This window comes from Stegastes partitus, unplaced genomic scaffold (assembly GCF_000690725.1).
Source record: "Stegastes partitus isolate 25-593 unplaced genomic scaffold, Stegastes_partitus-1.0.2 Scaffold1920, whole genome shotgun sequence".
Classification (NCBI taxonomy): domain Eukaryota; kingdom Metazoa; phylum Chordata; class Actinopteri; family Pomacentridae; genus Stegastes; species Stegastes partitus.
The window spans coordinates 74,456-101,498 of NW_007579651.1; the positions used below are offsets into that span (position 1 = coordinate 74,456).

Genomic DNA, 27,043 nt, shown 5'->3' on the forward strand with positions numbered 1-27,043 from the left:
TCAGAGCTCCGTCATCAGAAGGGCTCTCAGGATCTTCTCTCTGTCCAACCTTATCTCTTCTCCGCTACAGACGCATGCAAACATACAAGGTTCATGTTATACTGAGATTAAACGAACTGAATTTCATTTTAACTTCTGCATAAAACCATTTTTAGCAACAATAATTAATTAATTAATTTTTTTTTTTTTTTTTTTTAAAGCGTAAACTCTGCATTATAAAAGGAGAGAGTAGCTATAACTGACATTGTGATAACCTAAAATAAATAATTCAAAAACCTTTTTTGTATGCTTTTTAGGCTGTTTTTAAATCACAGATTTTACATAAAACTTTCAAGAGATTATTTAAATATTGCACTTTAATTTGACAAATGAGCTTGGTTACATAGTCTAACTAAAACATTCATGTAAATTTAAATGTAGCTTAACCAGGACAAATCTAGTGAATTTCACTGGGGTTACTGCTACTCTGCTAAGCTATGCTAATTTTAGCATGACCTCCCTGTGACTAAGCTAGTATTACTTTTTTTTTTTTTTTTAATGTTGCCTTTATGATTAGATTTTGCTACTGTCTGAGGTATGAAATATCACAAATTTATTTTTAAAAATGTTAGATGATTGAAACTGATGGGCAAGTCACAGAAAAAAGGAAAAAGCAGCCACAGCTAGCTGCAATTAGCCAAAGAGTTGAGTGCACCATAGACACAATTAGCAACAGCACTGTAGCCATACATAGCTGTAATTAGCCTAAGAGCTAAGAGCATTGTAGCCACACCTAGCCACCGCTAGCCACAATTAGTTAAAGTGTTAGTGGACTGCCACACCTAGCCACAATTAACTAAAACACTCAATGCACCGTAGCCACAGGTAGCTGCAATTGGCTGAAGTGCGAAGTGCACTGTAGCTACCGCTAGCCACAGTAACTGACGTGTAAAGTGGATTGTAGGCACAGCTAGCTGCAATTAGTAGAAGAGCTAAGTGCACTTCAGACATAGCTATCCACAGCACTGTAGCCAGAGCTTGCCTCAATTAGCTGAAGAGCTAAGTGCAATGTAGACACAATTAGCCACAACACTGTAGCTACAGCTAGCCAAAATTAGCTGAAGTACTCGCCACAGCTAGCTGCAATAAACTGACATGCTGTGTGCTATTAGGAGAGCAAATTCTTGGGACAGCTAGCCACAAATAAGTAGAGTACTACGTGTGCTTTAGCCACAGCTCGCCACAATTAGCTGAAGTGCTACATTTTTATTTTCTAGTTCTAATAAATATAAGGTGTCTTCTTTCAATTATTCTGCTTTTCTGTGGCTAAATATTTTCACATGGTTGAACAGGATTGTATCTCTATGTGTAAAGCTGCTGACAACAATGTGAATTTCTCCACGGTGAGATAAATAAAGGCATATCTCATCTCATCTTATCTTATCTTATCTCATTATTGTCTTTATTCTGACCCAAAAAAAATAGTTTTGGCCTGATGCAGAGCTGTCGAATGCTAGGAAAGCTAAAACATTAACCAGTTAGGATGAAATTAACTTGAAATTAAACTGAAATTAAACCATCTGAGAGGTTTTGGAACCACAGATTTAATCTTTTTACAATGCATTTTATTTTATTAAGTGTTTGCATGTGTGTTCAACAGCTGTTAAATTAATTAGTGAAGCAAAAAAAAAAATAAAACATTTTAGTTTAAAAGCTGAAGCGTAAAGTAGCATACAAGTAAAGTGCCTTAAAAATGTTACTTAAGCACGTATTCACATTTATACTACATGTCAGTATAAATGTGCTCCAGAGAGCAGAGTGCAGGTGTGTTACCTGTCGTTATGGGCAGCAAGGTAAGGGGCCAGGTGAGGGATGGAGCTACGGTAGTAAGAAGGGGAGAGGTGAGGGGAAGGCGAAGGAGAGGGACAGCAAGGACTACCCAGCTCCAGTGCTGGCATATTATCCACCTGGAATACACATCAGTGTATACAAACACACAGACATGCCTGTGTTTACTTGCAGATGATGCAGGGAGGCTGAATTAAATCAATAAATCACCCCGTAAGTAGTGCACTGACAAACATGCATTCTGAGGTGTTTTCCGGGTGTGTGTTACCTGTGGGTATATAGATGGCTGAATCTGTTTGTCCAACGAGCTGGTGGACCCTGACTTGGCTGTGCTCTGCGAGGAGATGGCTGCAAGTGCTTCAGGGAGATTATCTTCATCCTCATGGTTGCTAATGATCAACAAATTGAGAGACTGAATGACTTGATATGTTCTGAACAAGCCGTTACCATCACACAGCAGCGATAGCAGAGCGTTCGCTTCAAGTGCTCCGTGGAGTATTCATTTCAGGAGGACAATTTCCCACTCATCAGCGGCCCGAGAGCTCGCTACCAACGCTGCCCGTCAGCTGTAATCACAGGTGACGTGTACTCACAAGCTGAACTGTCGGACCAGTCGTTTCCTGCGGTTGGTGCTCACGTTGGCTTTGGGCTGCAGCCTCTCCGGCGTTGGGTTGCGGTCCTGCCGATGGGGCGTCTTATCAGCAGTCAGACTGGATGCAGCTGAATCTTGGGACGAACTCTGATACCTGAAGACACAGGAGAGTCAGTTACACAGTATACAACCGATGTTAGCACAGCCCTGTGTAATATCACCAAAAGGTAAAATGATTCTAAACTGCGTCACTTCTGAGTCGAACAGTGAAGTATTTTGTCCTATGAACAATCAAAACCAAATACTTTAGAAAGGCTGTACTAAAAAAAACAGGCCCAAAAGTAGAAATTCCAACAAAAGTGAATTGGTCTTTGATTTCCAATCAGCATAACCGTGTGAACATTGTTATAAATGAGCTGGAAGGTCCAGCACTTTCTCAGTTTTTGACCTATGAGCTGCATCTATCTGCATGTCTGCATCATGGCTCCGCATGTAAAAGCATTTCCAGACGAACTGAAGAATGTGATTGCGAGACTTTGCAAAGATGGAAAAGGATGCAGGAAGATCAACTAAAAATGAGACACAGTTGTAGCAGCAATAAGGCGGCATAGAAGGAACCATAGTAGCACTGATCAGGGCTGCAGTAGTTGTCCTGCTAAAATGACTCCACAGACAGTGAACTACTTTCACAATGTAGCTGTGAAAACCAGACAACAGCTGCTTTAGACATGGCACAGGGGTTATCAATGGAAATCTGAATTTTGTGAAGGTCAGACAGTGTGAAGAAGAGTTCATACATTCAAAAGAGGCAAAAACGTTTACATAAATCAGTTTTAGTCAAGAAAGAAAACGAAGACAATATTTGAGAGAATTAAATATTCAACCTGAGCCAGAAAACAGAAGAAACATTACCTACAAAGAAAAACTGGTGAATTAGAATAGAAAGAAGTGAAAGGAAGCAATACAGTTATGGTAAACTGGATGCCAGCAGATAAACCCAATGTGATAAAGGCTTTATGGACGGATGCCCAAAAATTTACTCTTGCTTCCTCTTTGGCACAAAATTGCAACACCAAACCGCTAAAGAATATGAAAAGAAGCATTCGTAGCATGTGCTTTGGTTCGATGACACCAAGATAAATGTGTTGGGCTCAGATGGAGTCCAGATGTTTGGTGTGAACCTGACCAGGACCACCACAGTGGATGCATCGTCCTGACAGTGAAGCACGGAGGTGGCAGCATCATGATATGAGGCTACATGAGTGTAAAAGTTGTTGATGACATTTATAGATGAATGTCTGAGGATAAACCAGAACACTGTCTGACTAGATGACTCCCAGTCTGCAGAAACTGAAAGAAGAGGAATGTTCCAGCAGGAGAACCATCCAAAGAACAAAATCACACAAGAGTTTCTACAGAAGTAAAACTACAACCTAAACAATTATGAATTGAGTTCAGTGGATCACCTTCAGGGTATTTTAAAGAGAAACGTAGAGCAACACAACCCCTGAATAGTCTGTGATGGATGGCACAACATCTCTCCAGGATCTTGGTATCCTCCATGCTGAGGGTTGCACTTAGTTCTGTTGTGTTTTGTAATATGCATAAAAATGAAGTACTGGCCTGTCATTGAGGGTCTCGTTTGAGTTCTTCCCTCTGGGCGTTGTTGGAGCTTCCTTCTTCATTGCAGAGAAAAATGGTGGTTAGTTACAAGTAAACAACATGGAGGTCAAATGGCGTGAGGGGACGGAGGCTCGGCACTGACCCTGAACGCTGCCTCCATCTGGGCCTTGAGGATGTTACATTTGAGGTGATCGGGGAGCATTGCTGGAGAAGCAGGAGGGTGCAGAGACTTTTCCGACAGCTGCTTCTCCTCTCCCTGCCAGATAACAAGTCGAAAGGTGAGGAGAGAGAGAAAAAAAAAAAATCTCAGCTAGCGTACAGGACGAGATAAGAAGATGTGGGGAAACGTGTCCGACCTTGTTGTCGATGTTGACGTGCAGCGAAGGCCAAGGAGGAGAATCGCTGTCTGACTCCAGAGCTTTGAGCAGAGACTGAGAGATCTCCATCTCATCGGCGGGGCAGTGAGGAGCTCGACGTTCTTAAAGAGAACAAAATCAAAGAAATAGAAATAAATGTACAATTTACACCTCTAATACAATGTCTTGTTTGAGTCATTTTTTCAGCCCAAGGAAAACTACTAGTTGAATAAAAATAATCAAAAACTGGAATTTGGGATGAGTACATTTGGGTTTTTAGCTCCGCATTTGAATCAACATTCACCTTTCTGGACAACACAGGGCTTGATGTGGCTTTGGAAAATGAATGTCCAAATAGTTAGTTCTGTTAATGCCTTACATGGGATTAGACAAACATTTTAGCTCCACATTTATGTTTGTAGATTCTTCAGAACGTACATGGAACCAATAAAGAACTGCAGAGCAACAAATAGAATATGCGGAAACTTTCTTTGAAGCCCCACTACAATGGAAGGCTCAGTGCAAAAACTTTCTTTAAAAATAGTCAATTATCACATTCAAAAGCAGCAACATGTTTCCTTTGAACAATTTCCTTGCATGTCTTTGCACACAGCATTAAATCTTTTTGGGAATTTCCCCCAAAAAAGCAGATCAAATGTTCAAACTAATACCACAAATGCATGTTTTTAGTTCTACTGCCTCACAAAAGAATAAAGAGACACCAACTGGTACCTACAGGAGGCTATTTTTGCTGTTAGTTCTGAGTTTTTAAATATCTCTTTAGTGTTTAGGTTGAACTGCATTCATCTCAAATGTGCTGCAGTGGAAACATTGGACTGAAACCCTCAGCATCTTTTTGTGTTTCAGTATGTGGGTGAACTGAAAAATCCCATGTTGCTGACAAACGCGCAGCACCGAGCGTGAAAAAGAGCATCAGTGTGTAGAGGAGACACATGGCAGATACTCTGACAGTACTCACTGTTCTTGGTGTGTGTGTGGCAGAGCGTGTCCTGGCTGTGTGTGTGGCGGCGGTGGCGGTGGTGCATCTTGCCAGAATACGAATTCTCGTTCTCTTCGACACTGAACTGGTGGTCTGAAGCAGGACCGCTCAGCGGGAAACTGAAGACGACACATGCAGTCAAACAACCCCCCAATAAACCCCCCCAAAAAAGCCACTTAAATATTACAAATGAATCGTTATCACTGTGAACTTTTGAAGTGTACTTATTTAAAAAAGCCTTTGAACGTGCAACTGAGCCCAAAATGATTCAGCCTCATGCCAAAAGTTGATCTATAGAAACTGTTTACTTGACCCATATGTTACTTTTGCCTAAAATTCACACAACAAAATGACAATAGACAGTAAGATAACGTGTTAGAGATGAGATTCTGAATGGATCCAACATTGTTTCCTCTTCACCGTTTCTTCACCACTTTGGCTGCATGTTTCACATCATCGTCTTGTTGAAGCTCCAAAGCTGCCCAAGGAGCAGTGTTCCTGCAGACCTCCTGATGTTCTCCTCTGTTCTCATGATGCTGTTTCCTCTGACCAGGCTGTCTGGTCCGTCGGCTCAACAACAGCCCCAAAGCATCACGTTCCACCACCATGTTGGACCGTGGGGATGCTGCTCTTGGCCTTGAATGCTTCTCCTTTCTCTGTGTCCAAACATCTCCATGTTCATGAAGTGATGAGCAGCAGCTTTTTTCTTTGTCCTGGAGAAGTGGATCCTCCTTGTCTCCATGGAGACCAGCCTTGTTGTTGGTCTGCTGGAGTGTCTGATGGACATGTTGCTACCAGAACTGCTCACATTGATCAGGATGCTCTTGGTGCTGGTCCTTGGGTTCTTCTGGGCCTCCACCATTCTTCCAGTGCAGGGCTCAAGTCTGTCCTCCTGCAGCCCTTTGACATGTTCCACAGTGAGACTTCTTCATGGAGCTTCAAACTGTGAACACTGGACCTTGAAAACACTTGATATGACTTTATAGCCTTTAAACATCTTGTGAGCAGCAACAATACACAACACAGCTCCTCAATCAGCTCCTTGGTTTTGTCCTTGACTTGTACCTGACTAGGGAACTACTGCATCAGCTGTTCTCAGTTCAGAGTGTATTTGAACGTTGCAGAGAAAAATGGAAATCACCAGGAACATCTGGAATGGTGTAGAAGCTGCACTTTCTCAAAAAGTGGCAACTATTTTAAGTCTTATCATTAATTTTCAACATTAGATTTTGAGTAAAAATGCAAAACAAAAAACCAAAAACTCAACGAAATAGTTGAAATGTCTCATTAACATCTCTAACACATTGTCTGACTGTCTTGTGTCACTTTTTTATGTAATTTCCAGCCAGAAGAAACCTACTGGAAAAAAGAAAAATTCACTCTGGCATGTCTATGAATGATTTGAGGCTCGACTGTAGAAGAAAATACGTGACTGTCACAAATAAGCTTCGGTTATAAAACAATGAAGGACAGATGTTTGCAGTTTTTGCATTTTCAACTCATAAACAGTTTATTCAGTTTAGAAGCAATATGGCAAACGTCCCTAAAGGCATCATGTGATTGGAGTAAACATCAAAAAGCAAAAAGGCACAAACACACACACTAGGACAGTTTTTTCTGTAAACACTCGGTTGATTTAGCAAAATCCATAACCTGACGCAACATTAATGTAATGTTTATTCGACAACCTGAAAGCGCGACACCACAAAGGCAGGATTCTTCTTCATGTTTCTACTTCACACACTAAGCTACACACTAAAACATAAAGCAGCTTCTTCCCTAAACCAGCATTCAATATGTGCAGCACTGGATCCCTTCCACCTGCTGGGAATTACCTCACTCGGCATCACATCACTTCATTTCGCTCCGATTAAAGTGAATAATTTAGCTGTCACGAGATTTCTAAGACACGATGAAAATAAAAATGTAATCTTCAAGGCCGATTCGAGATCTTGCAGTAAACATATTGAAGGATTAAAACACCAACCATGATTACATAAAAAATATCCACAAGCAAAGCAAGGCACAAAAGCTCTTAAAACCTGCTCCTGTCTTTGTCTTATTTGTGCTTCGGTTGCGTCTTTTAGTTTATATGAAAGCACGACGCCGGGTAATTGAGTATGAATGGAAAAAACAAAATTAATAGTGCAACAAAAATACAATTATTGTATCATTAGTCCATCTTATTTCAACTTGGGGGCATCATATTGTGCTCCGATCAATTGAAATGCTCCCAAAAGAGGTATAATGATGAGTGAATTATTCTTACTTGTGGCAAATTTTGATTTATCATGAATTTTTATTTGACCAACAGGTTTCTTCTGACTGGAAATGACATAAACAAGTGACAAAAGACAGTAAGACACTGTGATAGACATGTTAAAGACACATTTGTTATGCAAATGCCATGATCAAAATGACTCATAGGCCTTAAAATGATTGCATAATTTCGACAAAAATGCAGCTTATATACCATTCTAAATATTCCTGCTCATTTCTAGCATGTTTCAGGCTGTTCTAATTGGCTACAAACTGAGAATTGTGGATGCAGTTTTAGAAGAACTACCAAGAACATAGCAGAACTGACCAGGACATTTTGGAATGGCTGCATTTTCTCAAGGTTATGTATACTTTTACAATAAAAATGTTTGCTTTTGTAACTACAGAAATAGTTCAAATTCATCATAAACATCTCGAAAAACCACGTGCTACCATCGTTTATCACTTGCTAATGTCGTTTCCAGTCAGAAGAAACCTATCAGTTGAATTAAAATTCACTAAATTAAAAAACTGTCATTGCTCTGAACATTTTTGCGCTTATATTTGTGAGCTACAACTTGGCTTTGGCCTCTAACACTATTAAAAGAACACAGAATCAGATGGAAGCAGCTCCTGTTTGTAACCCCTGACACTGAATCCATACACACCGTGATCTTACTGACCTGTAGATGGAGGAAATTGTTGCAAAAAAATGTGCGCAGTCACTTTAAACTGCCTCTATGAGAAGCGTAAAGTCTGATAAGCGGGAAAACTACAACAGGTCCAAGTCAGATTATTAATTCATCTTCTGCTCAACCTATTCTCGTTTGCTTGAAGCTTTTCTTTATCATAAACCGTGGACGTTTAAAATAGGATCTCGAGCAAAATCTTTGTTTTTGTGGTACGACTTGTTATACCTGCTCAATCAGTAATGAAAATTCGACCAAAAGTACTTTTAATTGCATTATTGGGACCAAGTATTTTATTACTGTGAAGATTCTGAATCAATGCCATGATGAGAAATAACAGTGAAAAATTCAGGCTTTTATCTCTAATAGCTCCTGAGACCCGTCGCTCAAATTTCATTGTGCAAAAGTGTGCCGAAAGTGGGTCAACGGGCGATCGTATCTCAGAACATATTCGATATATCAAGCTGAAACTTCACACATTTCTTTATAAACATCCATATTTTATGCTATAAAAATTTCAGGCAAATCAGAGATGGCTGGAGCAGAAGTTCTTTCAAAAATGTGATGATTTTCAGGTGTTTTTCAGCGCTCCCTTTCTCCTCACATGCCATCTTTGCCCCCTTCAGCGTCTGCTCTGTGTGATAAGGTCCTTTTGCACTTTGTGGGATATTTTAAGAAACACATGACAGAGGGGTGGAGGTGGGGAGGAGGTGACAAATGGATGGAGACGGGACTGATGAGGATGATGGAGACGAGTCCAGAGCTTCTCTCTTTGGGGCGTCGCTCTACATCTGAGTCTGGAAACTGATTTATTTATTTTTTTTCCCCGGGTTTAAACGGAGGTCAAAGTGCCGTCATGACTTTGTCCCTGTAAACCAAACTGACGGATCCTGGGAAGGCGCTGGTGGTTCGCTCCGGGACGGGGGGATGGCCGGACGCGGGACTCGCGGCCTCAAAGGAAGGCCTGACAGGAAGATGGAGGACCACACACATGGACGTAGACAAACAGATATAAAGGGTGCATGAGTGACGTGAGATGAGAAAATGTGTGAAAGATGACAGAGGACCCCCCGCCCATGTGAGGAAGCAGTGTTCACCTGCATGCGCTCTCACCTGTGTGGGGGTGTGTGTCCTGACGGCTGCAGGTACACCGGGGGCGTCAGCGCCGGGTGGGGGGGAAGCCACGGCTCGTGACCGATGGGAATGTTGTGTTGGTACTGCAGGGAGGACGGAAGCCAGATCAGTTAAACATAAAAGTCTACTGCTGCACAAACTCAGCCCGTGTCCCAAATCATGTTCTTTTTCTTTTTCCTGTCAGTACGTGTCACAGTTGCCCCCGTACATAGTCTGGACTGTTGCTACTTCATCATAATATTGCACCTTAAGCTTTGACTCTCTGCTTGGTGTATCAGTCCGAGGTGTGAAATCATTCGTCTTTCTGCTCTCAGTGGCTCAAGTCTGCCACTTTACTGAGACATGCAGACAGTTTTTGGAATAAATGTCGCTCTGTTTACTTCACTTGACTCAATTCAGCTGAAAAGTCCCTCGATTCTGGTCATTTTACTGTTTATTAAGTCCTTCATGGCTTCAAGATTTTCTGTATTCTACAGAATCTGGTTTGAGAATAAAGCAGAATAAAGTGATTTTGACAAAACATAGTAAATATAAAGAGATTTTATACTTAGATTTGGTTAATTTTACCAACAGAACTGCATATCTCACATGATTAGTTCAAGGAGTGTCTGAAATTTGGAAATCCACATCTTTTTTTCATTTCTTATTTGATTAAATGGTGTAATACTGGTGATTTTTGTAAACACAACACGTGTTTCAAGCTTGTTGGTCAACGGAGACATTGAGCTCTGTTTACTTCAGTTGACTCAGTTCAGCAGAAGACTCAGTCCCCCAGTTCTGGTCACTTTACTGTTCATTGAGTCCCTCATGGCTTCAAGATTTTCTGTGTTTTACAGAATCTCGTTTGATAATAAAGTAGAATAAAGTGATTTTAAAAATACATATAGTAAATATAAAGAGATTTTATACTCAGATTTGGTGGATTTTACAGACAGAATTGCATGATTAGTTCAAGGGCTGTATGACGTTTTTTTCTATTTTCATTTGCCTCTGATTAAATGGTGTCATTTTGGTGATTCTATTTAAACACAACACGTGTTTCAAGCCAGTTACTCAACGGGGACTTCCAGCATCTTGGAAGAAAGTCACTGTTTATGTCACTTGAGTCAGTTCAGCTGAAAACTCCCCGAATCTTTGTCACTTTACTGTCGGTTGCAGCTGAGTCACTGCTGTTCTCGGGAAAACACTGAGGAGCACAGAATGTGTTGCTTTTTTTTAAGGAATCTTTATTTCTGCCCAGAAGAAAATTATCATGATTAAACATTCTGATTTTAGATTTCTAGATTTAGTTAATTTTACCGAGAGAACTGCATGTCGCACACATAAGTTCAAAGACCATATGAAAGAATAAAAAAATTCAACAATTTGTCCTGTTTTTACAGTTTCTGGCTTTGATAAATTGTGTAATTTTAGCGATTTCTTAAAAAACAACACGTCTTTCAAGCCTGTTACTTGATTGGGACATCCAGGCGGTTCTTCAAACAAAAGAATTTTTACTGTTTATCGAGCTTCTAATGGCTTTCATGTTTTTTTAAAATCTAAGAATCTAGTTATTCCAATTTTTTAAAATTAACTATTAACATTTTAACCTTAGATTTGGTTAATTGTACCAAAAGAACAGGAATTTACACATGATTAGTTCATGGACCATGTAAAAGTTGGAAATCCAAAGATGTTTTTTTGTAATTTTTGTAGTTTCTGGCACTAATAAATGGAATAATTTAGATTTTTTTTTTTTAAAGATAAAATGTCTATCAAGCCTGTTTCTGAAACAAGACATCCAGTTAGTTCTCTTTACTTTTATAAATGTAGGTAAGCAAACTTTTACACAAAACACAGAGAATAAAGTGATTCATGTCAATATTTTAAACGTAGATGTGGTTTATTGTTCAGACAGAACTCCATTGGAAATGCATTGTTTTTTTTTCCTTTTTTTAAAAATAGTTTCTGTCCCCAATAAATGGTGTAATTTTTTTAAACATAACTTGCTTATCAAACTCGGCGGCAGGTTTTGGGCTTCAGAGGGTTAAACTGCATTGCTTTGACAATGTGAATTAGAAAAAAATATATATTCTTTTCCGGTTACTATCAATCTCAGTGAATCTACTGTCAAACAAAGGAGCAAACATGAGATTTTACTGGGACACGGCTGATCAATACAGCTCACGTGCGACAGGGAACGGGGTATGAAAGTGGGTTACGTGAGGTCGCTCACCGGATGCAGGCTGGGCTCAGGGCTGGCGTGAGAGCTGCAAAACAATGACATGTAATTAATATAACTGACAGCCGATTTGCATAATAAGTGATTACTGAGTGCACTGTGCAAGAACATGAGCTGAAAAGTGAGAAAAAGGCAGGAAACCCCTACAAAAGGCTATTTCTGTGTTAGAGTAAAGATTATCCAGGCCATTATGTGGATTAAGGTCAAGGTTAGAGGATAAGGAGTGAATGCAATAACTAGTGCAGCAGAGAGAAGGTGCAGGTGAGTGTTCTGTGCATGTGTTGTACCTGATATGCGGCGGCTTGGCTGGAGAAATGGCGACTGACAAAGAGACAAAAAGTCGAACAAAAACAGAGAAATGAAAAGCAGCACTGAAGGTTTGTCAGTTTATCTTCATTTATCTGCACTTGAGTCCAGACACGTTATTATTCTGCTGCTCAGCTGCTGCCAAAAACTCAAATCTTCACTCATTTGTGTTCCGGCGCTGAGTGACAAATCCAAATCCAATAAATAAAAGGTGTTTTGACACCGACTCTGACAGTCTTTTGGGGTAAATACGGTTTGTAATCAGCGTCTGATCGTTTCGGCGCTGAGCTGCGAGCTCGCGGGCCTCCAAGCCTCTGTGGTTCACAGAAGGAGGGAAATTATGGAGGAGTGAAGAGTACAGCAGGTGCTTTTGACAAAGTAGAAAGGTGACGCTTCAGTCTAACAACCTGGAATTTTGAGCACTTTCTTTAAAAGAGAAACCAGAGCTGCTTTTAAGTCTGTCGGACTTGTCAAATTACCGTTTAATGTGAGACATTTTTCAGAGAGCAACCTTTGGAGGGGCTGATGTGTTCACAGATGAATATGTTCAAATGCAATTCTATACGCCGCATGTACCTGAAAACACCTGCACGTGACCTTTATGACAGCGGACCAAACAGCTGCTGTTAGTTACTCGTGTTGTCGGCGCTGATAAGACTCACCTTTGCCCAGCGACTGAGTTCGGGAGGGGTATCTCTTGCTCGGCCTCCTCTCGAAGGTGCTGGCTCTCCTCAGTCGGCCTCCGTGAGTGGCCTGATACTCCGTCTTCCCACTGAGACAAACATCAGAGGAGGGCGAAGGGGGGAAAAAAACAACAACAATCAGAGCATTAAAGAGCGACCACGCTGCTGTCTGGCTCAGGCTACAGGGTTTATTTCTCTAAACTGAAGGCAGATTCTGGGCGTCTCTTTGCTTCTGAGTTAATTTTTTACTGCATTTTAAAGTCCTGCACCTCTATGGAAACAGAACAACCATGCCTATAAGGACAGAGCCCTCAGACATGTCTTGTGTGCTGTAAAACACAGCTATAATGCAACAAATCATAACAAAATGTAACTGAAAACACCTGGAATCCACATGTACGACATCTTTCCAAGAGCCCACAGATGTTTTGAATACTGTAAACAATGGTGGCTCTGCGCACTATACATATTTTACTGTCTACATTTTTATTCCCATACTCGTCTCCTCTCTGCTCTGCGTAAACACTGCCTGCAGTTCAGCTGAAAAGCCTCTTCTATTTGCACCGAGAAGCTCAGAATTTTTTGCTTGTTACAGGATGCGAGTAGTGCAAAAGGTTTCATTCAGGAACTTTCAGCTGAAACATATAAAATAAAGCGAATTATTGAAACATAATGATTTCAGCCTTAGACTGAGTTAATTTTCCCGACAGTGCTGCACGTCACACATGATTAGGACCACCTGAAAGCTGCAAATCTGAAGATTCTTTCGGTTTTTACAGTTTCTTAGGTAATTTTTTTTAACATAACACTTCTTTTAAAACCGTCAGCAGGTTTTGAAAGAATAATAAAGTGCGAAAATTACACCATTTATCAGCCAGAAAGCAAAGTTTTCAGATGAACTGCAGGATGTGTTTACACAGAGAGACAACAAGAGGAGGAAACGAAACATACACGATAAAATCAAGAAATGCAGCATGGCTCAGAAACAGAGAAGCAAGTTGTTGGAGGATGCATTCAGCACGGTGAAACGGTGGAGTTTGTAAAAACGTAAATATCTGTAATATGTAATATAATAATATAGAGTCATAAAATGTCTTTGTAGCATTGGTGACAGCTGTAGACACTCAGTAAATGTTGTACATGTTGATTCCTGCTTTTGTTTTGTTCTGCAAAATAAATCATCACAAAAATTCAACCTTTCAATTCAAGGTGACCGGACCTTTTCTGTAAGAGCCCCCACCCTCTGGAACAGTCTCCCTGAGGAGATCAGATCTGCAAGCACCTTATCCTCCTTTAAAACTCTTTTAAAAACACATTTTTACAGGAGTTGTTTTATGAGTGGACTTTTACTCCATTTGATGGCAGTATTAAGGGCAGTACATTTTATCTTCTAACTGTTTTATTCCTTCCTTTATTGTCTTTTGTCTTCTTTTACTGGGTTTTATTTTTCTTATATATTGTTATATTGTTTTATTGTCTTTCATGCTTTATGTGCTTCACCTTCACCATTTTTTATTTATTTATTTATGTATTTTTTGCTTTTCACTTCCTTTAATGTTGTTTAATGTTGTTTTCCTTACACTTCTCTTTGAATCTGTACAGCACTTTGTATCCCTGCTTTGAAAAGTGCTATATAAATAAAGTTTATTATTATTATTATTATTATTATTATTATTATTATTATTTCTCCCTTTATCGTGATTCCTGTCCTTATAACTGTGTCACGCTGCACATAAAAAAACATGTCTGAGTTCTCTTTTGCTCCTAGTTGTGGTTATACTGCTTCCACAGAGGTGCAGGACTTGATTCTGCAGTAAAAAATGAGCCCACAGTGTGTAAAAATGTGACATGAGCCAAAAACACCCAAAAACAGTTTGACAGTTTTAACGGCTTAAAAATTTTTGGTAACACTGGTTTATAGTTCACTGGTAGAGGATTAACTGTAACAGATATTAAGGTTAAACTAAGTCTATATTTTGGACTAGACTTTAGTAAACATTGTAATTTAACAGAACATTTAAGAAACAATACAAAAATGACTCTCAGTCCGACCAGTTTTTCATGTATTTCCATTTAACTGACTTGAACTTTCGAACTTACACACCCACTGACACGCATTATGATTAACAGTGAACAATAAAGAGCTGAAGGTGACACTGGTTTGGCTTTTTATCCTGGATTACATGACACACTGTGCAGGCGTTCCTGTTTTAACTCCCGCCACTGTAAAAACGAGTTATTATCCGACTTCAATGTAAAGCCGAGGACTTTTTTCTGTGCTTTGATTTGGCCGCTCCTGCTAATGACAGGTAGATGCCCTTCAGCTGGGAGAATTTGCTTTGACCATCTCTGATAATAGTCACAAGAAAACAAACAATATGAAGGGAATATCTCAGTCGCCATAGGAACAGCTCCATGTAACCATAGATACACTGTAACCATAGATACAAAGGCTCTGTTTTATGTGACACACAATTCCCCCCATATGCTGGTAACTAGTGGCAGCCGCAACTACCTGGCTGAGCCTCCTCCAGTTCACCTACAGCAGCTCTGAGTTCCTACCTGAATCTGAATCGAGAACCGAGTCGCGTGAAGTCGCTGCGGCTCGCCTTGCCCGTGGTTGGCTGTCGTAGCCGGAAGAAGGCGTGGCTCTCCACCGCGCACTTCCACAGGTGTTTGCAGCTCTTGGCGCTGGCCAGCTGGAACACGAAGGTGTGCTCCTGCTCCCGGCCCTGCACGGGAAAACAACCAGATTTGTAAGTAGGTTCGTACGCATTTGCCGCCAGAATACGGAGGAAACAAACCTGATCATCGTCCTCCACCACCACCAATGTGAGTCGACTCTTTTTGAAGTCCAGTCGGGTGATTTTTGGCCTGACAAACACAAAAAAGATGCATAAAACCAAAGTTATGCGGCTGACAAAAAATAATTTTCTGTCAGTACGGGTCATTCCCTTGTGGTGTACCTCAAGGGTCCATATTGGGTCCTATTTTGTTTTCATTATACAGTTAGCTCCTACATTATTTATACTCATACCAATATTTAATTTATAGTAAAGTCTTTATTTGACCAACAAACTTTTTTTTTCTGGCTGTAAATAACATAAACAAATGACAAAAAAAAAACCCAACAATGACACAATAATGATGAATTTGAACAATTTCTATGTTTTCTAGCCTTTTCATTAAAAATGTCATGTCCAAAATTATTCATTAATTCATGAAATTGTTGCAAATGTTTTGAAAAAGAATGCAGCTTCTTCACAATTCAGAATGGTCCTCAGTAATTGATGGCAAACTCTATTTGCCACCACATCAGTCTTTACGTGGATGTGACTTTATAGCCTTTTTCCGTCTTGTTGTCCGTAAACAAGTACAAGAAACTCCTTAAATATGGTTTAATTTCATCATTAACATCTCTAACACAATGTTTTAGTGTCTTTTGTCAACTGTTCATGTCATTTCCGGTCTGAAAAAAACCACCATAAATCACAATTTGACATAAAAGTGGGTAATTTTGGTCCGAATGGTATGCGCTGACACTTCTATGCTGATGATACTCCGCTATACCCACCACTGAAACCTAACACTGACTTTTCTTTAATTCCTTAACCACTGGTTTGACTGATGTAAAAATGTGTCTCCCTCAAACTTTTCTCAGCCTTAATGAAAATAAAAATGAGATGTTGAGTCTCAATCGTTCTTGCCTTCCACCAGCAGTATGTCATCATATCTTGATTCGATGGCATTCAATCAGAAACCTCACGTTAAAAACGTTGACATTATTTTTAAATCTTTTAAATTAAAAACTAAACTAAAAGTTTTATCTGAAGTCAACTTCTTCCTTCAAAGACCTTGTGAAGGTCACTAACGCTTTTATTACTTCTAGACTGGACTGTTGCAGTTTTTTGCATGTTAAAATGAACCGGGTTGGTTGCAGTGGCTCTGGAGCATATTTCCCCAATGCTGGCCTCCTGACACAGGCTACCTGTTCGGTTATGTCTTTTAATGCACTATTTATGCACTTACCTGTCAGATCTGTTGCATATTTATGTACCATGTCACCTACTTAGGTCATTAAATCAGAATCTGTTAGTGTTTCCTGGATGTAGACGGACACTTCAGGCTAACCGAGAACTCTCGGTGGCAGCTCCACAGCTATGGAATAAGTAATTGGTTTAATGGTTTAATATGCCTGATGTTGTGCATCACTTTGTTGGGTGTAAATGTGCTCTATAAATAAACTGACTCGACTTGATAAAGACTCTGCATTAGTGCCTGAAGTTTGAGTGGGATGATGAGAGCTGCGGTTTGCAAACACTTTAAAGCAGCTTCCAGAGTGATTTTGGTTTTCGCGTCACGTCCCTGAACTCATCCTGTCACACCAATACATCCAAAACCACAATTTAATTAAACAGACCGATTCTCAATCACTCAAAAAAAAGGCTGCAGTTTTATTATTTTCATGACCAGATTTATCCACTGAAATTCATTTAGATTCACTGATAAATCATCAAAACACTGAGTCCTGAGCTTACAATCACACGCTCCAAAAATCTTTAATTTACTTTAGTATTAATCAATAAAAGCAGCAAAGTTTCTGAGTTGACGAATTGTATGTGAAAAATGTTTGTTATCTTTACACTATTTCTGCATAAAAACATGAGATGAGATACGAATAATCAATTATCCAAATCATTTTCTGCCAATCACCTAATTAATCTACTCAGAATTTTAACTGTAATTGATACAAACAGTTGCTGGAACAGTCAGGAACTGTATTTAAGTGTCTGTAAGTGTGTGATGCTGCCATATAACGGCACAATTTCTGATATTTTGACGAGATTCTGACGTTTAGTGCTCATTTGTGTCATTAAAAGTAATATAAGACTGCAGTTTATGTAAATGCCGCCTCTGTTTTTAATACATTTTATTAAAAATTGGACAAATTTTGGGAATCACATCATATTAGAGATGAAACAACATGGGGATACTGTAATGTTCCAATACTTTTACTAAACAAATGGTGAAAATAACAGCAAATACCTGTAAAATAATATTTTCAGCTGATTTAAATACAGTAAAGATGTGTTATTTTATTATATGTTCTGTGATTTATCATGTGTGATATGTTATGAAGATGTGACGTTAAAAAATTATATATTTTTTAAAAGCTCTGTGACAATTTTTCAAACCGTGTTATTTATCATTCTCATAACATTGTAAAAGAAAAAATTATAATCTTATAAAAACACTGACATTTGATGTGGATGTTATTTAGTTTTTTTTTACTTCCTTCTGTATTATATTTTTTAATTAGATTCTGATGTTCAGGGCTCATTTCTGTCCTAAAATGTAATATAAGTCTGTAGTTTATATAACTGTTGCCTCATTTTTAATCTTCGGTTGGATGTACGTACCAAAAGAAAAGCCCGATTTTGTTGGAGCCCTCGAACACCAAGATGCCCGTCGGAGTGAGACCCAGTGCATACTCTCCTCCATCTCGGCCCTGCAGACACGACATTTATTTACAACATCTTTAGCTCTGTGACACACCTGTGATGCAGTGACTCAATGACACTTTATGATACGCACCTTGACAAAGTGCATATCTACGCCGTAAAGCTCCAGCCACTTGCATTTGTTGAGAAAAGAAATCTCGGCCTGCGACGGGCTCTTTCCCCTGAAGACAGAAGACAAGACAGAAAACTATCAGAGATTAAACTGGCTGCACGACCTGGACTGGTCATCGGTGTGATCTCAGAGGGAGACGCTCAGCGAGTGACTCTACTGAGACAAACATCAGAGGAGGGTTAAGGGGAACATAATCATTACGAAAACTACAGTCAGAACGCTAGAGAGCAACAAAGCTGCAGTCTAAAGTCAGGTTACAGTTTAACTCTCTGAACTGGAGGCAGATTCTTGATGTTTTTTTGCTCCTTTTAACGTTTTTCCTCACTGTGAGCTCGTTTTTCACTGCAATATAAAGTCCAGCACCTCTATGGAAACAGAACAACCACGACCAAAAGTAGAGAGAAGTCTTTTGTGCAGTATGTCACAGTTATCATGTCATATACCATTAAAGGAAGGAAAAAGTTGAATTTATTTAACTAGTTATTTTGCCAGAATGTGCAAAATCCAGAACCAACATGTACAACAATCATCAAAGTGTCCACAGGCGTTACCACAACAGGAATAAAGGTGGAGCTACATACTACACATCTATTTACATGTTTAATTTGTGTCCCTACTTGTCTCCTCTCTGCTCTGTGGAAACACTGCCTGCAGTTCAGCCGAAAAGCCTCTGAATATTTTTCCACAGTTGAGTCACTCGAGATTTCTCATTTGCACCAAGAAGCTCAGAATGTTTAGTTTTTCAGAGGACGTTTAGCGCAAAATGTACATATTTTGAAACAAGACATGCAGAATAAAGCGAGTTCTTGTTGAAATGTTATGATTTTAAACTTAGATTTGGTCAATTTTACAGACAGAACTAAATGTTACAGAAGATTGAAAATCTGAAGGTTGTTTCTGTTTTTACAGTTTTTCTGTCTTCTTTCCTCTGAGGACATCAAATAAGACAGAAAAGCATCAGAGACACTTGCTGCATGACCTGGACCGCTAATCGGTGTAATCTCAGAGGGAGATGCTCAGCGAGCGACGGTTTGGCTGCGACCCGACTCAGCCTTGGCCTGGTGTGCAGGATGACTGTGAACTGCCCTTGCGTGGCTCGGCCGGTCCGGCGAAGCGCGGCCGACGTGTTTGTAATCTAATCCGAGATGGGAGCAATCAGGACCGCTGCCGGGTTAAACACTGCCTGGAATCAATCAAGACCCCTCAGGGATTAAACCCATAATCCTTCACGCAGACCAGCGAGGAGAGCGCAGAGGGAAATTAGACGCCCTTGTCAGTGAAAAACGCCGGCGCTGAAAGGCCACAGCAGAATGACTTCCTTTGCTGCTCGGCGCTCGGCTTTTTGCCCCACTTGTTCCACCCGGCGAGGAGGGAAATCAGCTCGGGTCAAATTGCCGGCTGCTTGGACGCCCTCCAATAAGCTGCTTTGAAACAGCACAAGTACTGTGGTTAACTAGTGCAGATGGCTGAGCACAAATGTTTATGGGTCTAGTGCACAAGAAGGTTCCTATTTTAGGGCTTTAACTGTCCACACTGTTACAAAAAGAAAAAAAAAACCTCGAACTTAAAAGAACAGTGAAATCTGACAGCAAAGATGCCAGAAAATATGATTAAAAAAACCACAGTGGAATACTGTGATGTTCAGAGACTGTATGAAATGGTGAAAGTAACAGCAAACATCTGCAAAATAATGAGATTCAGCTGATTTAAATGCAGTTAAAAGGTGAAATTTGACAGTCACACATTGTAACAGAACAAATTACTTTGTAAAAACATACATTATTAATGTGTCCAAAAAAATAAGTAGCTCCAAAAACATTACAGTAGAAAATAATTTTAAAAAGATATATATATTTTTTTGAATAAGTTAATGACTTGACATTTTATTTTGAACTTTTTAATTTCTCTTTCAGATAAGATAAATATCTGTAAAGTAACCGCTTTTTTTTCTGATTTAAATACAGTAAAATAGTGTAATTTTACCGTCAAACGATATGAAGGAGCAAATGATCATTTATAGAAATAATAATAATAATAATAATAAATATACAATTTGATGTGGATATTGTGTACAGTTTACGCCTTTTTTTTTTATAGCAACAACACAAAAATTTATATTTTCTTTCTAGTTGTTATTAGTAATTTAATAAACCATGAAAAAAGACAGTAAAATAAAAGGCAATTGTTTTTAAAAATGTTTTTAAAACATTTTTTTTAAGTTATTTTTTACAGTGTACACCCAGCCGATCAATTTTGCAAATAATTTCTGTGTAAAATAAAAGTTTAATTCTTTTGAAAATGTCAAAACTCAGGACACCAACTTTTTCCATCAAATAACTGCAAATATCTGAAAATGAGGAGATTTTTGTCTCATTGAAATAAAGTTTAAAAAATAGTATAGTTTGACGGTCAAATGTTGTGAAAGAACAAATGACCATTTCTAAAAGTGCTGATTTGGATTTGAATATTTTCAGTTGTGGCCCATTTGTTTCACAGCTAACACATAAATAATGCTATTATTTATCTGTGACTGTTGGTAATTTAACAAAACAGCTGAAATCTGTAACATAACAGTAAATTGTTCAAAAAAAACAAAACAACCAAAAACTCATTGATTTTTTTTACAGTGCAGGATAAACACTGCAGCCTTATTCTCACCTGAGGTCCAGCCACCTGCTGAAGATGTCCGCCTCCATGGTCTCGCTCTGTTTGGGAGTGAAGCGGAACTCTGACACCAGCTCAGGTGAGTGCTCCAGCGGGTCGCAGTCTCCCAGCTCACCTGGAACACAGTTCAGGTAAGTAAGAAAGACAAACCACGGCTACTGTCAACAGTAACAAAGACAGGAGTTCCCCTGGAAACACGACTTGTGAAATTTTGGGGGCGTCTCTGAAATATTTGCTATTTTCGTCACGCGTTTCTATTTTTCTTTGTCTGCCTCATCGTGGATCACGTCTGAACGTGGGCTATAACTGGTGTGTGATTCATGCATGAGAGTGATTCATCAGATATCCACGTTACTGTCTGAACCCCAAAACCCACCGGCTGCTCTGGAAAGAAAAAAAAAATCACCTTCATTATACAGTTTACCAGAGCAAGAAACTGAAAAAAATGCTTTGCAACGGTCATACCATTCTCAAAAACAGCCAAAAATCTGCTTAAAATTGTAATATTTAATTGAAATAATTTTATTTCTCATCTCATTTTAAGAAAATCCTGAAAAATGAACAATTTACATTAGATTCAGTAAAAAAACAAAAAAAAAAATCCTGATTTTTTTTTTTCTCGGTTGAACTGCAGGTAGTGTTTACACAGAGGAGAGAGATGATGGATGGGAACAATTGGTGTGATTGAAAGCAAGATAAAGGGTTAAAAAAATCAAGACAGTTAAAAATAGTAAACAGAGGAGTAAGTTGTTGGGAGATACACTCAGCATGGTGAAACATCTTTCTAGAGTTGATGTGCTGAGAAGAGTGAAACACTACAAGGTTGTAGTTCTCGTAGATTAATGGTAGCAACTGGACTTGCTTGAGTTCCTTGAAGATGTTCCACCTCTCATCCAAGAGGCTTCATCAGTTCTGACTAGTCAGGAGTTCCAGATACTGATATCCTTAAGGAGCCATTAACACCTGAGTTTTGGTTTCAATCAGGGGCTTGTTGCTCCTCCCTCTCATTATGTGAGTCGTTAGTGCTCCTCCTGCCACAAAGGGGTTCGTTAGGGTCTTCTGTGGCTAGGTGTGAATGGGTTTATCTTCCTGGGGAGAGATCTTAGGACTGAAAACAGGTGAGAGGTGATGCCTCAGACCTCCACCTCTGCTGAGGGATGGTCTTTCCAGTTTGATATAAATGGCTTCTTTCACTCCTCTCTCAAACCATCTGTCCTCACCGGCCAAAATCTGTACATTACTGTCTTCAAATGAGTGTCCTTTATCCTTAAGATGCAGGTGGATGCTGAGTCCTGTCCTGTGTTAATGGCTCCTCAAGGATATCAGTATCTGGAACTCCAGACTAGTCAGTCAGAGCTGATGAAGCCTCTTGGATGAGAGGTGGAACGTCTTCAAGGAACTCAAGCAAGTCCAGTTGCTACCATTAATCTACCAGAATAACCACGACCTGGATGACTGAGAATCTTCACAGACGTGTCTACTGGGTTGTAGAGGTTTTAAAAATGCAAATAGTATATATTGTTTTATTGGGAGCAGGGTTTTATATCGTATGAATAATGAGCCCAAAGCGAATAAAAACGTAACAGGAGCAAAGAAACTGTTTGGGATTCAGAGGGTTAAAAAGTAAAGCAAAATAAAACACAGTGAATCAATAAAATAAATGCAGCACGGCTCAAAAACCGAACACAGAGGAACAAATTACTGAAAGATACACTCAGCACGGTGAAACATCTTCCTAGGCTGTCGTTGCAGCACATCATCACAAACTTCATCACTTCTTCTTAAACATCAGAAACTTTCTTGATGCCATAAAACAAAAGAAAAGAACAAACCTAATGACCTAATAATGACGAATAAAAGCTAAATCACTTCTGATCAAACCGCCCTGGTGTAGCTCACACACCAGAGCAGCTGCACATCATTTGCTGCTGGTTCACTTGTTTAAAGCGAGAATGTAGTTTAGTTTTTTTTTAACAAACAGGGAGAGAGTTAAATGCAACACTCTCTCCAGCCTTATCGGGTCTGATACGAGCTAATGGTGGCTAATGTTAGCACACCTCATGCAGTCGTGCTGCTGAGTGACTTTGACAGAGTGAGTCTCCTCTGCTTGTGCTACGAGTTTTAAAATTCAACATTATTCCAGTTTTATGACGACATATTTAATCCATGAGACCACAAAGTCATTCTTAGCATATTTGTTTTGTTTTTGAATATTAATTTTCTGATTACGCACATCATTTCTTTATTTAATCGTAGCATGCTTGTTGTGATTGTTGTGATTATTGTGATTATTGTGATTATTGTGATCGCTCAGAGAGAAAACTAGAAGAACAGAGAGTCACACACACCATCTGTCAACCAAAGATGCAGAGAGAGTCTTCTTCCTAAAACATTCACTCTGTTCAGAACAATGACTTGGAATAAATAATTTTTGCAGGATTTTGAGCTTAAAACTGAGAAACACATCCTGGAGACGTGAGACTTTCATTAATTTGCTAAAAAGCAGATCAATAGGGGACCTTTGACATCTTCCTGATGGCTTTAAAAGCTCTATTTCTGACCGTCTTTCCATCAAAGGCCCCGAGGTCCTAAAATCAGAGGATATCACAGCGTTTATTTCTTTATTTCTTTAAATCTTGTCCTTATTCTCACCTTCTTGTGACTCTATATTAATTGTATCACTGTTTGGTTGCCAGTTTTTCTTCTTAATTTGATGTTTTATTTCAATGTTTTCTGTTTTTTGCTTATTCTATGTGGAGTTCTTTTTGTTTTTATGATTCATACTTTTGTTTTTCCTGTTTTTAACATGTAAGTCACTTTGAAAACCTTGTTTTGGGAATAAATGAAGGTGATTTTTTATTAATATTATCATGGATTTCTTGTACTTTTTTGGCAGCAGATTCTCCAATCAGAGAAGTCAGAGCAGCTCTTGCACGTAGCTGCATTTGCACCAAAAATGAATAATAATTTCCACACCACAGTGGGATCGATGGAGATTAATGGCTTCCTGAAGCGATTACAGAGAAGGGGGCGTGAAAAAGTCTCTGCCGAGAGTATAAATGAACACAAGTGAGAAGAAGTTTACTTACTTTGTAAACAATACGCCGCCAGCTCCACTGACACGTCGTACGGACACTTCAACCTGACGGAGGACACAGACAGTGGGCTGTTTGTCAGAGCGTCTCCATGATGCCATGTGTACCATGTGTTGGATGTGGAAGTGTCTGAATGCCCTCCACTGTGTGTGTCTGTGTGTGTCAAGGAGGAGAGGAGCAACCCTCTTCCTAAAATAAGCAGCCCTCTGCTGTTCTTGATCTTGAGCTTTATAATAGAGCTGGACTCTGGGGACCCGTGGCCCAGATAGAGGCAGGAGGAGGGAGGCGGCTGAAGTGTGTGTTTGTGCAGGCGGGGGGTTTGTGTTTGCGTGGAAGGAGCAGCCGCCCGCCGACGTGCACGAGTCCCAGAAAACTCGGGTGAATGTGACCTGCTGCTGCTGCTGCGCCGCTACAGGTGCTTCTGACGCTGACCTCCGGACAAACGAAGCAGCTCGAACCGACTCGTTCTGATTTGATTCTTTGTGCTGCAGCTGCTTCCTAAACACGAGCGAACTCCTCTGCTAGTGTTTCATTTGTGCTATTTCAGCCTTAAAAACCAGAAACTGCTGCAGATCCATCAGGTGGATAATAAACTAATTATTTTGGCTCGACTTTACATTGTGTTGTGTAGTTTTATGAAGATAAACGGCACTGACTGGATGTGTTGCAGCAAAAGCACAGAAATTAATGCAAACATAGCACAGATAAGGAACTTTAAAAGCTGAAACTGCAGCTGTTTCCTCCCTGCTGAACTAAACATGAGAATGATGGCAAACTCCTATATATATATATACATATACACAGCAAAGCAAACTAATTTCTAGTGGATTTTTATTTCACTATCAGGTTTCTTCTGGATGGAAACGACATAAACAAGCAACAAAGGGCAGCAATTCTTGTGTTTGCGATGTAAAATGATCAATTTTAACTACTTCTGTGAGGTCTTTTTTTGCATTTGTACTAAAACTGCCATGAAGTTGTTGCACATTTTGAAGAAAATGCAACTTCTACATGATTCCAAACGGTCCCACCATGTTCTAGAGTGGATAACGGGTCTGCTACTGAGAGAGGCCACTGGACGGGCAAAAATGATTTAAATTACTAAGAGCATTTGAAATGGTACAAAAGCTGCATATTCTCATTTTTTTGGACAATTTTGGATATGACATTTTAGTAAAAATACATAGAAATACTTAAGATTTATCACTAATATGTCTAACACAACATTTTATTGTGTTTTTTTTTCACTCTTTTATGTCATTTCCAGCTAGAAAAAAAGACAGTAAGACATTGTGATAGAGGTGTTAATGAAGAACTTGAAGTATTTCTGTTTTTTTTTTGGTCCAAAATTATTCAAATATTGTGTATTTTTGAGGAAATGCATCATTTTCTCAAAAATATTTGACAAGGGGATCAATAGTTCTGGATGTGGTGTTTTTTTTCGTAAAATGTTAAAAAATAACATTAAATAGTTAAAAATGTATCATTAACATCTTCATCACAGCATCTTGCTGTGTTTTTCACTCGTTTATGTAATTTCCAGTCAGAAAAAAAGACAGTAAGACACTGTGTTAGAGATGTTATGTTAAGTTATTATGAATTTTAACTATTTCTATGTTTTTTCAAATGAAGTTTAGAGAAAATGCAGCTTCTACATGATTCCAAACGGTCCTACCGTGTTCTGGAGCGTTCCAAAACACCATAAACTAAGAACAGCTGATGCAGTAGTTCTCTAGTCGTGGCATTTTTAGTAAAAATATGCAAAGAATAACATATAAATTGTTAAAAATGATAATTAACATTGCTAACACAACATTTTATTGTGTTTTTTAACTCGTTTATGTCATTTGCAGCTAGAAAGAAGCTGTTGGTTGAATAAAAATTCACCATAAATCAAAATTTGGCACATGTATGAATAATTTTACAGCTTAACCGTATACATGATGCTGACGTGTGTGTCAATCTGTGTCTTTAGTGTGAAAAACAGACTTACTTGCCAGACAGAATGTCCTGTCGAAGCTGCAGCACAAACAGATACCTGTTGACGCACAAACAACAAACAACGTGAGCGAGACATAAATCAATCGATGTATCACGAGCCTCTCCTCATCTCTGACACGTAATTTGTTTTAACAAGTCTCTGTCCGTCCGGCCTTGATTTGAATCTGCCCACAGCAGCAGAGTAATTAGCCCCACGTCCCCTTTGGACCTCGACACCGGAGGCTCCAGAGGAAACTGTGGATGATTTTTTTTTTTTACCTTGTAAATTCCTCACGCAGGTTATTTGGCTCCGAAGAGTAAAATTTCACTCTGAAGAAGAGTCGGTATGGCGAACCATCTGAAAGAAGAAACAAAAGGAGGGAGGGGGGAGACCTTCCTATGATTTATTTCGAGCATTTAATCCCATCTCTCCACTGTATATTCTTTTCATCCGCTCCATCCATCACCAGGCTAGAAATCTTTATCCACTCGTACGTCTCTACTTTTATATTTCCTCCCAGCTCCACCTGAACACCAGCCACCCAGCAGCAGACATCCATCCGTCACTGCTCCATTCATCCCTCCGCTACAATCTGCAGAGCAAACAAGGCCGCGGCTGCTAATGCACGCACTAATCGCCGTGTCAACACTCGATAACGCTCCACCTGCTCCCCCACTTACCTGCTCGCACATGCACATACAAACAGGTCTAATCAGAAAACGGTCCGAGGCCGCCCGAACTCACCTCGGATCTGCTTCTTTATCGGCTTGGACATGTCCAGCCAGTGCTGAAAGCGAGAGACAAGAGCAAGGAGGTGAGAATGAGGTTTTATCAGCTGCACGGCGGAGTAGAGAAGCAGGAGCTGGTTGCTCACCGAGACCTGATCCGAGTCCATGAACTGCAGCCCGAAGTAGTCGGTCTCCACCAGATCTATGTGGTACATGATCTGGTCGAACAGGTCCTGGCCTTTGGATTTGCT

The 27,043-nt window shown here is 39.6% G+C and overlaps 1 protein-coding gene across 1 annotated transcript; it reads right to left on the reverse strand.

The window, feature by feature from the left end:
• epb41l4b (erythrocyte membrane protein band 4.1 like 4B) lies at positions 1-27,043 on the reverse strand (the record flags this gene model as incomplete). The annotated part of the gene is made up of 22 exons (XM_008303028.1): positions 1-64; positions 1,813-1,946; positions 2,096-2,216; positions 2,421-2,573; positions 4,043-4,098; positions 4,185-4,298; positions 4,399-4,520; positions 5,378-5,517; positions 9,460-9,563; positions 11,696-11,729; positions 11,989-12,022; positions 12,670-12,779; positions 15,253-15,422; positions 15,495-15,564; positions 18,111-18,199; positions 18,286-18,373; positions 20,983-21,103; positions 24,078-24,130; positions 26,077-26,121; positions 26,343-26,421; positions 26,809-26,851; positions 26,939-27,043. Coding segments are annotated over 22 exons (2,049 nt in total), but the record flags the coding sequence as incomplete, so codon positions are not given.